The 13,707-nt window shown below is 41.5% G+C and overlaps 1 protein-coding gene across 4 annotated transcripts in view; it reads left to right on the top strand.

Moving 5' to 3' along the window:
• diaph2 (diaphanous-related formin 2) overlaps window positions 1-13,707 on the top strand; it is a 589,988-nt gene that overhangs the window by 30,288 nt on the left and 545,993 nt on the right. For 3 of the 4 annotated variants that reach the window (XM_083785414.1, XM_083785415.1, XM_083785412.1), the window contains exons 2-3: window positions 6,863-6,895; window positions 8,595-8,780. In XM_083785414.1, coding sequence (XP_083641540.1) covers window positions 6,863-6,895; window positions 8,595-8,780 — 219 coding nt within the window. The remainder of the gene's footprint in view (window positions 1-6,862; window positions 6,896-8,594; window positions 8,781-13,707) is intronic. The other variant, XM_083785413.1, reaches the window with a different exon arrangement.

Below are 13,707 nucleotides of genomic sequence, written 5' to 3'. Positions count from 1 at the left end.
TTTCAAATATTTATATTTCACCAACATACGAATTTATGCTCCATTTTACCGATCTACAGCGGTTGATTATCGCTGGGCCGCAGCGGGTCTATAATCCCCCCCCCTCCTGCAGAAGTCATAGCTTGCCATAATTCTAATGATCATTTGCCGTCTGATTGATATGCAACGAACGTAGGCTATTGGTTTTTATAAACGGCAGATCGGAGAGCGCGGTTCTGCGCAGCCCCGTGCGCCTTGTGGATCAGAGCGCACGGGGGTTAATGATTGATAATACTATATTATATAGGCCTAATAGGTATATGACAGACAGACAGCCAGCCAGTCTGTCTGTCAGTTAGCCAGTCAGCTATATATAGCCAGTCAGCCAGCCAAATAAAAACATGGCACTTCATTTAAAAGAGACTCAGTGAGAATAGCATAATGTATCATACAGCGAATGAAAGCAAACTTCCCAAGGATTTGTGTGTGTGTGTGTGTGTGTGTGTCGCAAGTGTGCGTGCGAACTTCGAGACGAGTTGGTGACAGTGGTTTGTATTTTGATTTGAAATAAATAATGATGAATAGATGTCTACTGTTCATGCTTGTGTGTGTTTTTTTTAGACAATAGACCACTTAGCACTTGATTTAACTATGAAAGAAATGAAGACGAAGGATATCGATGAAATGTATGTTTCACTATATATAAAATATATACCTTGACTCTCCCTCTGAATGAAATAAAAAATCGGGTCCTACTAATTAACCCTAAAAATCTATAGACCTACCCTTAGGTTTAGCTGGAACACACGCTCAGCATCGCGGGGGTAATGGTAGGCCTACTTGGTAACTATACTTAAAAGGTCTACTTTATCCCATCACAACTATAGTGATTTTGCAGCTATTTTCAATGAACAGTATGGTCTATTGTTGATTAATGTGGTCATTTAAATCTGTATATATACACGCACCATACACGCACCTATATTATATAGGTGTGTTATCGCATACAAATGGAAAATCAACATATAGCAGCACCCCCCCCACCAGCAGATGTATATAAACATGGAACTGCGCTATATGATATAAAAATGGACTGAGCTGTGATTGCGCCGTAATGCGTAAAATGGAGTCGACCGGTGGCCACTGATGGCCTATTATGCCTATAAATGCATATCATGCCTGTTGGTGAAATATAAACATCTAAAATGGTTCAGTAATAATTAGCATAAGTTATCATTAACGAAAAAACATCTAATACTATTTTAAATTGATCTAGTAAAGTATATGCGCACGGCGACCCATACTTTATTCTCACCATGCACGCTATTTGATGATTCCATTATTCACACCTGTCTTGCTCTCTCTCTCTCTCTCTCTCTCTCTCTCTCTCTCTCCGTATCTCTCTGTCTCTCTCTCTCTCTCTCTCTCTCCCTCCGCATATCTCTCTCTCTCTCTCTCTCCAAGTTGTGCATTCTTTCCAGTGGTTCCTATGCTATAGTTTCTTCGAATATTATATCTAATTACTATTGATCATTGAAAATCTTTACTGTTGAACATTGCATGCTGAAATGTTGAAACAAGATGAGTGAATCATGTGTTCTGAAATCGTACCGCTGTGTTTATTACCAATCTGTAAATAAAAGTACCAGCGAAAACAAACAGCGACGATCCAGCAGCACATCATGCCGTAGCATCAACAATGGACTATAGGGCGAGTCATTGAGACAGACAGACAGACAGACAGACAGACGGCTTGATTGGTAAAATGGAGCATAAATTCGTATGTTGGTGAAATATAAATATTTGAAATGGTTCAATAATAATTAGCATGTATTATTATTAACGAAAAACATATACTAGCCTACTATATATATAATATATAATACAATGCGCACTATTAACTATTAAACATAATATATAGGAACAGAGAGAGAGAGAGAGAGAGATACAGGGGTAGAGAGAGAGAGGGGGGAAGTGAGAGGGGTTGCTAAACGGTGTGGAAAGGCATGCCTTTCAATACCACCAAATAACAAAGGCAACTTATTACGTCGCAAACGGGTAGATATAGCCCCGACGAGTGCCACGACGAGTCCTCACGCCACGACGGATTCTTAACGCTGCGACATATAATTCAAAACACGCTGCGACGTAAAAAAAAGCCCTGACTTACGCCGTACGCCGTGCCCGTTACGCCATACGCCGTGAATGGATTTCGCCCCACCTGAACATCTTAGCCAATCAGGAGAGAGTAGGTATTTATGTCTTGTTTAATCTGTATCCTGACTGCATTCTCTATCCTGATTGGATACAATTGATATCCCAGTTTCGGTTTGTGAAAAATCAGAAAATGCATTTTCTGTTTAATAAAAAGCTGGAGAGACATGGAGAGTGGAGACTCCTGTTACTTCAACAAACACTGCCAATTTTGCAAATTAAACCAGGACTCAGGAGTCTAGTTTTGCCGTTAGGAAAATAATACTTACCACTGAAGCTATTTTTGTTGTGAATTAGTGAGTCTGCTCCCCATTGCAACATATAATGTAATCACATTTCAAAACAACTTTCAAACCACTTTTAACAAAACATTTACATTCAAATCACATTTGTTTCTTAAAATTACATTTTGTGTTGTCCCCAATTCCCCCCAGATGTGAGACATCCTGACAGTAATTAGCCTATAGCCGAAATGAACAGTTGGCAGAGGCACAGACACGCAGCAGTGGCACAAAGTTGCCAAGGATTGTTAGAGATGCAGTCTTCAGTGCCAACAATGCCTAGCTCCTAGTGATCTGTTGTTATTATTAGAACTAATTAAAGTAAAACCCAATTTCCTTGTGTGCTCATTGCCAGACACTTTTGCAAGGAACCTTGCCACCCATTTTATGGTGATGGTTCCAGTGGATGAGCTAAAATGACAACACACAGATGGTCTTGTTAAATTAATTGGAAATATGAAATCTAACTGTTTTGAAACCCACACTGTGGTATGCAACTCAAAACTAAGTTGGTCCTGACCTGGGCAGAACTTTATTTAGTCTGCCACCTGGTGGCTAGTGATCTTTACATATAAAAGTAGTAGTATTCATCAAGACTCTTTATTTCTCCAGGACTTTGTTTGGTGTTTTTTAGAGATGCTCCGATCAGGTTTTTTGGGGCCGATCACCGATCACCGATCACTGGAAACAGTACAGACCGATATTGCCGATACCGACCGATCACAGCGTCGTGAAATCCATATTTTTTCATTGTGTAGCATATATACTTACTGTAGTTTCTACTGTACTCTTCTTACACATCATTGACATTGTAAGTATAAAAATTAGGAGATGAGAAAGTTTTTTTGCAAGCTGAGGCAACGTGCAATATTTCACTCTAGACTCTCTTGGAGACAACTTGGAGGTTACAGAGTAAACTGTAGAGACTCAAAATGCAGTGGTTCCCAAAGTGGGGTCCGTGGACCCCCAGGGGTCCTTGAGGGAGTTCCAGGGGGTCCCCAGCTAAAAGGATAGTTTGGAACCAAATGGACCCGTCAGGGTTAACATTGATTTTACAATATAATTTGGGGTCTCAGAGATAGAAGTGGCATTAAATGGGGGTTCGTAGTCAAACTGGGGGTCCTTGAAATTAAACTGGTGGAGAAATTTGAGAATCACTGCTACAATCTTCTTATGGGGGTCCCTGGCATATCTTTTCAAATGGGGGTCCGTGGGCTGGTGATCAGTGTCAATTTGGGGGTCCTTGACGTGAAAAGGTTTGGGAACCACTGTCTTAGAGACAACTTGGAGAGTAAACTGTAGCTTTCTTCTTTCATCAAATACAAAAATATAATAATAATAATAACATACCGTACATGTTCAGTGCACGGACACAGACAACTGAACATTTCACTGTACAGACTAAAATAAAAAGCAGGCTGCTAGTGTTAGCACTTGTATACTGTATACGCTCGCTGATCGTTAGCTTAGTGCTTAGATTAGCGTGTAGCTACTGATTCAACCCACTGATTGAACTTCATCTCCGCCTTTAATCTAAGTTATTTTTTTATTGACAACGTGAACGAACCCCGACACCAGCGCTGCAAAAATAGACAGATCTACAAGCTCTCAACGCGTAGCGAACTGCGCTGCAGAAACAGGCAGGACGCGATGCCTTGAGAGCCTGTGTGGATCAGCAGCAGCATGGGGCCGGCACTCCCAGTCTCCGACGGTGCGGGGAGGCAAGACTTTAGAGATGAGTCGGTCACGAACTAATCAAAAGAACTAGTTCTTTTTGGTGAACGAAACCGATCCGGTCACTTCCGTGAACGATCCGTTCAAAATGCAAATGACGGGGAATCGCCCGGCTGCTCTTCTCATTCAGTGCGAGGCTGCGAGCCGGAGGGTGCAGGGCGGGGCCGTGCTCTCCGTCTCCAGGGCTCCCACACACTTCTCCGGGGAGGAGGAGGAGCACTGGGCAGGCTACATGTTGCTACTTGCTGTGGCTAAAAACACTGTCACCAGCCAGTGGTTGTGATGTTAGCTTCAAGCTAACAAGCCAAGCTAATAGCTTGGCTTGCATCTGCTTGTCCATTCCAACTTCACTTCATCTCCACAGGCGCCCCCTTAAAGGAGACTTGCCACTGTCCCACTGTCTGTTTTGATCGGGCATTTTGATCCGCAATTTTGATTTATTTTGAGAATCCGATCCGATCCGATACAGGCATGATCGGCCGATCATGATCGGTGGCCGATCGATCGGCGCATCTCTAGTGTTTTTAGTTTACTGTCCTGCGTCATGTTCATACTTAATTTGGAAGGGACCTAGGGCTAGTTATTTGAAGAGCATGTGATTGTGTTTGGTAATGAATGTTTATTTAAATAACTAAATAGGGGAAGCCCAGAGGACATACAAGCAATAATTGTTGGATGTTAAATTGCATTGTTGCGGTGTTGCCACGATAATGGGTGAGGAAAGGCCCTCAAGTCAAGGCAATTAGGCAAACACTATTGTTGTTAAATTGATTAGAATTATGTTTAAGTTCCCTACTTGAAAATGTGCAATTCTTTCACACAATTCGGATGGAAAATACTGTGTGATACAGATAGATTGGTCTTCACAGCTTGTCCTACCTTGGCAAATTGCGTTGGGCCTTATTCTGTGAATACACTTTTTCATTAGTCTTCACAAATTCACCTTGGTATTTATTTCTCTGCTTTTTTGTACAGTCAATGTTTACCACACAACTGAACTCAGTGGAACAACAAAATGCGTCATCTGTACTTGTGTGTTGGTGAGGTGATGCCTTCGACAACACATTAGACCTGAATATCCTATTACTTCTACAACACATTAGACCTGAATATCCTGTGAATAAAGTTCTGCTTTTGTTTCGCCGTTTAGAAATGCTGTCTCTCCTAACTGTTGATCAAATGCTGTAGACAAGACTCCTGATATGGCAGTTTGAATGTGTGCTACTGTGCTCGGTGCTGTGTTACGCCCCAGAGCAATGGCTGGAAACTGCGGAGGACGGCAGTTTAAAGGCAGTGTGCTAGCTAGAGCCAGTGCTGTTGGTTTCCAGATCTGAAGTAAGGGAGAAACCTGCGGCTAGAGGCATGTTTTATGGCCATCAGCACCCCACATCTCCCTGCTCGTTAGTGCTTCTCAACCTAGCACCACAGCATATGGCAGAGCCCTGCTGCAGCTTCCTGTGCAAGGCGTGTTACAAATGGCCATCCTTAGCAGAGCCATGGGGCTTTGGCAGTAGTCTGTCTTGTGTCGGGTACAAGGAAAAACATCTGTTTGGAAAGGAGTTATTCCTTTTTTGTGTTTTTTGTATGTTTTTGTTATCGTGCTTGCTTCTTGAGTCTAGACGATATGCATGCAGTGTTAAGAACTTTGTTTGTAAATAGTAAATACTTTAGGGATTGGTGGGTTTCTGAAATAATTGTGGTAGCACTGCATTATTGCAAGCTTAGTAAGGCAAATTTCTTTGACTAGTCTTTGTAATAAGTTTTATGATTGCCAGTGGCTCCTCTCTCACTCGCCACCACACCAGATGTTCTGTGTATACACAGCCAAATGCTACGCACACGCAGACATAGACATGAATATTGTTTTTGAGCTCAGCATCTTCCACAGCACTAAACTTTGCATGCAGAAAAGTGAGAATATTGCTGGGTGTCTTCATTCCACTGGTGGCATCGTGCAGCAGGGTCATAAGGGGTCTTTATCATGATATTGATTAATTGTGCCTTTTCATTTTACAGTGTATGTCTGTGAGTTTATGTGGATGGGGTTTTCTCCCTCATACAGACGAGTGCCTGTACATATACGGTCGGTAATATTCAAATATCAATCAGGAATGGAAACTTTTTGGGTTGTGTAGCCCTATATACAAAGATATTTGCAATTCCAACTTTGCCCATCCCAAATAGGACCTGGTGTCCCTAATTAGACACATTATTGGCAAAACGTTTTGAAAATGTAAACATTTCCGCACACTGTCTTCAAATGCAATTAAAATGTTTTAATGGGAATAACTGTTATTGTTATTCCCATTCAAACTTTTTAATTGCATTTGAAGACGTTTGAAGAGTTTTTCTGTTTAGTGCGTTGGGGCCCTCGTTTGGTCTTCTCCAGCTGTCGCCTTTGTAAGTGTGCAAAATACTTTTTATAAAATGTTCACATTTAAAATATATCTTTAAATAAAGAAATATCCAAAATGGCCCATCAAACTAAGCTCACAATGTGTCACATATTGCAACATATTGTGAGATTGTAGTGCCGTATACTTTGATTCCTGAATATGCTGTACATGTAAACGCACTCCTTAAAAACATACACTTACGGCTGTTGTCACTTTCAGTTGTATTTTATTGTTCACACTGTACCCTCCCTCCTACAGAACATACACATAAAAACATTGGCTGATGATGTGGTAAGGTGCTTGTTTTCATTTATGAGTGTTCTTTGTTTTCAGTTTCCATCCTCATCTTGTTTTTCATCTCACCTCAACGATAGTTTTTCATCTGACCTCATCTGAACGCATCCCATTTGCTGTTCATGGCTGCATGGAACTTTGAACTGAAATAATGTGTGTGGATCAAAAGAACCAGAGCTTTAACTGAACCATGGCACAAATGTCATTAGCATATGATCAAAGGCCTTGATGTGACTACTATATCCTGTACGGATTACATTAATTTCTCAGCAATATTAATATTCCATAGAACGTTTACTATTTGAAAAGTCACTTGAACTCTCACACATGTATTTAAACTCATCATGATTCAGTAAAAGTAAAGAGTAAAGTAAAGAGTAAAAGTAAACCGTAAAAGTAAACCGTTTGATCAAAAAGATATATGGGACTATAAGATAGGAGATATATCATATACGGTCTCCAGCATTCTCAATAAAGGGAAGCAGCAGCACAAAAGCCAGACCATTATGATTCAAAGATGAATATCATTTTTTATTTGTTATTTTAGTACAGTTTAACTCCTTTTTTCGTACGTACTTCATCATGTATTGAATATCTAGCATCCGCTCTCGCCTAATTGGCTCATAGATCATTTAGCGTGTAATTTCAGTAAGCACTCAAGGAGAGTTGTTAAAGCCTCAGGCGGAATTTATGTTCTTACATTCTCTTTTACCTTGTTTTACAATCCAACCAACTTCCACACCTGCAGTATGCAGACAGAGTCACATGCGTTGTTCTCCCTGCCCGGGCCATAGACATACAGCAGTACATCCAGACAACTTCCACACAGACTAGTCACGTGCGTTGTTAGGCCATTGACATACAGGACTACAGTGTACGTAACCTGTGATTGTAAGTTGTGACATGTACAGTAACTAAAGCTTCTAAAAATTGCGCTCCGTTAGCCTAAATATCAGCTGCCTTTGGGTCCATCCACCATTATTTCAGTAAAAGAGATGACATTTTCCATATATTCTTTTAACATTTTGCAGTATGTATGGCGATCCTTTCAGCATGTACCCCCCTCCCGCAACACACTGACATTAACCATTTAAACTAGATGTTTTTCTCTGCTATTTAAGGTAACTAACAGTAGCTGCTGCATGGCGTTCCTTTCACTAGTTCTTCTGACCCAGTAACAGCTGTTTGCTGGATCTATCTAATCTGTCTCCTGTCCATTGTAGAATGTAGTGTGATGTAGTTCCGTAGGCTATGATTACAGAGATGAGTACAGCAAGCAGTCTCAACTGTAGCTCACTGAAGGTACGGCAGAGAGCTACGTTGTTGCTGTACGGTACACATATAAGTGCTCATATTCAGTAGACTATGTTTGTGAACAAGCAGAACAGCACATTCCACGGTAAGTGAAATCTTAAAGATAATTATTATACTTCTCACTGTCACCTCTTTTAGTTATTTTGTGCTAAGGAGGACTAAGGTGTTGGAGATAAACAGCGTTTAGGCTTTCTTAAGTTATTACAGAACTGTCCAGACAAGCAGCAATGCTTACATGCACCTGCCAGACTCTGAACATTAAGAAACCCTTTCTCACAAACAGGTTGCTAAGTGTTGACACTGTTGTGAAAGTACTTTTAATCGGCAGTAACACAGTCCCCCCCCCCCCCCCCACTCTTCTCTCCCCTTACCTTCCTTTCAGCGTGACCGCATCACCAGCTTCAGGAAGACTGGGATGAAGAAGGAGAAGGAGAAGCCTATCATTCAGCACCCAACAGACCCGCTGTCCCCCATGGCTGCTGAGATGCCCATGCCTCAGCCCCTATTCGATGAACGCTCCATGAACCTCTCGGAGAAGGAGATCAACGACCTCTTTGAGAAGATGATGGTGAGCCTGGCATTTTAACCACTTTAACCTGTAGGTGTCTCTGAGGCGTCTGTACTGCCTTCGTTGGAATTAGCTACAAGTTACAGGTAAGCTCACAATGTGTCACAACGTGACGTGTTGTGAGCTTGTAGATGGGCTATTTTTGCCAAATGTTTGCCCAGAATAGTGACATTAGAGTTCATGTGGTTAAGTTGTATTTGTATAAATTGTTTTGGTCAGTAAATGCAACCAGAACCTAGCATGTTGAATTTGTGAACAGCAGACTCAAGAATATTGCCTGGTATTGTGCACTGGTGAAGTGCCCTTGAGCAATGCACTGAGCCCTGCTCAGTAACTGCCCAAGGGGTGCAGCACTAAGGGGCTCTGTGCTCGGATATAAAATGTAGAAGGTGGTGCCCTAATATCAAGAATGAATATGCACACAGATGGAGTTTAGCTGCCTAATATATATATATATGCCTTTCCCAGCAAGCGTCCCTTCATGAACTAAACATAATGGTGTAACAGCGGGGTCATGCTTCAGTTGACAGTACAGTATATCTATGTGACAGACCTGTGGGTGGATCTGAGATCAGCAGCTGTCACACATTTACAGTCAGCCAGCGTGGGTTGTTGCCGGAGCACTTTGAACTGTTCACCCCAAAGGCCCTATTACACACACAGCACTGTCAAAAGAAGAGTAAATGTGTCACGCTGGGTTGTTCAAACCTTTCAGGTATAGAGTTGTGTCAGTATTGTTTGGGTAATAGTCTCTGCTTTTCTCTCTCAAAAAGACGATGCACTTGCCTTCTTCCTCATCAGCAGTGGTGGAAAGTAACAGTGCTTGAATAAAGTACATTTACTCAAGTATTGTACTTTTAAATACTTTTACTTCTACTCCACTACATCTCAAGAGGCAAATATTCAATATTGTACTTTTTCTCTATTATTTGAAACCTTTAGTTATTAGTTACTTTGCAGATAAAAAATATTATATCATAAAACATACATTCACCACTTCAGCCCTCTATACATTTCAGCCATTTGAAAATGTATTCATGTATTTATTTAACTTGTGAAAACATGCGTTGCATGAAAACTTAAGTAAGTACTTTTACTTGGTACTTTAAGTACATTATACTCTCAATATTTTTAATCCCGGACATTTACTTGTAACAGGGTATTTCTAGATTGTAGTATTGATATTTTACAATACAAAAATATGTAGAAGAGGGACCACCGCTCATCTGCTGAAAAAAACTTTAGGGAGGTGCTGGAGCCACAAAAGGAATATGAGGGAAAATAAAGGGAAACTCCGCACACTCAATCTGCGCACAATCGGTTTATTTCTTTGCAAGCTTTCGGTCTACTGACCTTCTTCAGGCATAAGAATGCCAATACAAAAATATGTAAAATATGTGAATGCTTTTTCTACCTCTGCTTATCAGTACGTGACTGTGTGCTCCGTCTAGCCGCATGTACACTTATTTACTCCGTGCATTGAATAGAGCTCAGCCTCGCCTCTCGGATCACTCAGCTGCTTAGTATTGTTAGATATACCAGTATAGGAAAAGCTGCCGAAACACTCAACAGATTCGTAAGATCAACAGGAATGGAAATCCATGAATAAATGTTAGACTATGGATGGAGTTTTATTGTTTTAATGCTCAACTCAACTCAACTTTATTTATATAGCACATTTAAAACAACCATAGCTGCCACAAAGTGCTGTACAGTACATAGGTAAAAACAGTAAGTAAACACATAGACTAAAAACACAGAATACAAAGACAACACACAAAACAAGAAAAGGAGGGGGGGGAAGCAAGTTCAGGAACAGATGTCTCATGCTGTGTTAAAAGCCAAAGAATAAAAGTGCGTTTTCAGTGAGGTTTTAAAAATGGCCAGAGAGGGGGCCTGCCTAAGTTGCAGGGGAAGGTCGTTCCAGAGCTTGGGGGCAGCGATTGAAAAAGCTCTGTCCCCTCTAAGCTTCCGTTTCGCCCCCGGGACCTCTAGCAGCATCAGGTCAGCTGACCTGAGGGAGCGGGCGGGAGAGTAGGGGTGGAGGAGCTCAGAGAGGTATGGAGGGGCGAGACCATTTAAAGCTTTAAAAGTAAAAAGCAGAACCTTGAACTGGATTCTAAAGTTCACTGGCAGCCAGTGGAGAGAGGCGAGGATGGGAGTTATATGCTCTCTCTTACGCGTGCCAGTTAGTAGTCGGGCAGCCGCGTTCTGAATTAACTGGAGCCGAGCAAGGCAAGACTGACTGGCTCCAAGGTAGAGGGCGTTACAGTAATCCAGCCGAGATGTAATAAAGGCATGGATTACTGTCTCAAGGTGCTGAGTGGTTAAAAAAGGTTTTACCTTTGCCAGTTGTCGCAGATGAAAAAGGCTAGACTTCACCACTAAGCTAATTTGGCGATCTAGCTTAAAGTCGTTGTCCATTTTAAAACCTAGGTAAAGCTAAAGGACTAGAGTGGTTAAGGATCTAACGACCTACTAACCACTTCCTTGCATTGTTGTGACATTTCAGCTCGTGCACCATGCACTAGCCTGGTAAATCATCCCTGGAAAGTCAATCAGTGTCCGCGCTCAGGGCCCTGTGATTGACAGACGCTGATTGGCCCTTCCACTTTTTGGTTTCTGCAAAATGCCCACCCAGCGCTTGGGGCCAGACCGGTCTGCAGAAGACACATGATAATGTTATAATTCATGCCATGATAATTCATGCCAGCGGACTAGTGTGCCACTGTGCCACAGCCCACACTGATCTGTGATCTTTATGACATAATGAGTCAGTCAGTGCTGTGCTCTGACCCTTGTTTAATTTTCTTTTTTCTTATTTTTGGTTGCTCTCTAGACTCAATGCCATTGGCCCATTCATTGCAATAATGTGACCTAATTTCTTCAATGAGCCTTTTCAAACAACTCCCACCCACGCTGAGGCTCAACAGTGCCCTCTTGTGGGGTTACTCATGACCTCGCCCTGGCTTCCTCCTAGAGAGAGCTTAATTTAAGATCAGCGAGAGAAAGTGTTGGCTTAATTTCAGGACCATGAAGAGTGTTCTTTCAGTTGTGCACATTAGACAAGCTCTATAGAGTCCAGTACTTGGAATAGCACTATTTATATTCAGATGTTATAAGCTTCCATCTCCCAGGTCTCCATATTCGTGTTTCCCAAGTAGTACCAATAATCTGTGAGGCCAAAGCACTTCTATACTTACATTTTCACTCCATTGTAATGGTCTCTTGCCCTCATGTACAGCAGGATTGAAATGTAACAAAAAGCTTTCAGCCCATCTCTTTGAACTGGGGAGCTGAATTACCCTGGCTTCATCGCATATAATATAGTGTGTTAGCCTGGCTTCATCGCATATAATATAGTGTGTTAGCCTGGCTTCATCGCATATAATATAGTGTGTTACCCTGGCTTCATCGCATATAATATAGTGTGTTACCCTGGCTTCATCGCATATAATATAGTGTGTTACCCTGGCTTCATCGCATATAGTGTGTTACCCTGGCTTCATCACATAATAATATAGTGTGTGTGTGTTACCCTGGCTTCATCGCATATAGTGTGTTACCCTGGCTTCATCGCATATAGTGTGTTACCCTGGCTTCATCGCATATAGTGTGTTACCCTGGCTTCATCGCATATAATATAGTGTGTTACCCTGGCTTCATCGCATATAATATAGTGTGTTACCCTGGCTTCATCACATATAATATAGTGTGTTACCCTGGCTTCATCACATATAATATAGTGTGTTACCCTGGCTTCATCACATATAATATAGTGTGTTACCCTGGCTTCATCACATATAATATAGTGTGTTACCCTGGCTTCATCGCATATAATATAGTGTGTTACCCTGGCTTCATCGCATATAATAGTGTGTGTTACCCTGGCTTCATCACATATAATATAGTGTGTTACCCTGGCTTCATCGCATATAATATAGTGTGTGTGTTACCCTGGCTTAATCGCATAATAATATAGTGTGTGTAAGTGTTGGCTTAATTTCAGGACCATGAAGAGTGTTCTTTCAGTTGTGCACATTAGACAAGCTCTATAGAGGCCAGTACTTGGAATAGCACTATTTATATTCAGATGTTATAAGCTTCCATCTCCCAGGTCTCCACATTCGTGTTTCCCAAGTAGTACCAATAATCTGTGAGGCCAAAGCACTTCTATACTTACATTTTCACTCCATTGTAATGGTCTCTTGCCCTCATGTACAGCAGGATTGAAATGTAACAAAAAGCTTTCAGCCCATCTCTTTGAACTGGGGAGCTGAATTACCCTGGCTTCATCGCATATAATATAGTGTGTTACCCTGGCTTCATCGCATATAATATAGTGTGTTACCCTGGCTTCATCGCATATAGTGTGTTACCCTGGCTTCATCGCATATAGTGTGTTACCCTGGCTTCATCGCATATAATATAGTGTGTTACCCTGGCTTCATCACATATAATATAGTGTGTTACCCTGGCTTCATCACATAATAATATAGTGTGTGTGTGTTACCCTGGCTTCATCGCATATAGTGTGTTACCCTGGCTTCATCGCATATAGTGTGTTACCCTGGCTTCATCGCATATAGTGTGTTACCCTGGCTTCATCGCATATAGTGTGTTACCCTGGCTTCATCGCATATAGTGTGTTACCCTGGCTTCATCGCATATAGTGTGTTACCCTGGCTTCATCGCATATAATATAGTGTGTTACCCTGGCTTCATCACATATAATATAGTGTGTTACCCTGGCTTCATCACATATAATATAGTGTGTTACCCTGGCTTCATCGCATATAATATAGTGTGTTACCCTGGCTTCATCACATATAATATAGTGTGTTACCCTGGCTTCATCACATATAATATAGTGTGTTACCCTGGCTTCATCACATATAATATAGTGTGTTACCCTGGCTTCATCACA

The sequence above is a fragment of the Protomyctophum parallelum genome (genome assembly GCF_964188405.1).
Source record: "Protomyctophum parallelum genome assembly, chromosome: 16".
In the NCBI taxonomy this organism is placed as follows: domain Eukaryota; kingdom Metazoa; phylum Chordata; class Actinopteri; order Myctophiformes; family Myctophidae; genus Protomyctophum; species Protomyctophum parallelum.
This window is presented reverse-complemented; position numbering and strand designations above follow the sequence as displayed.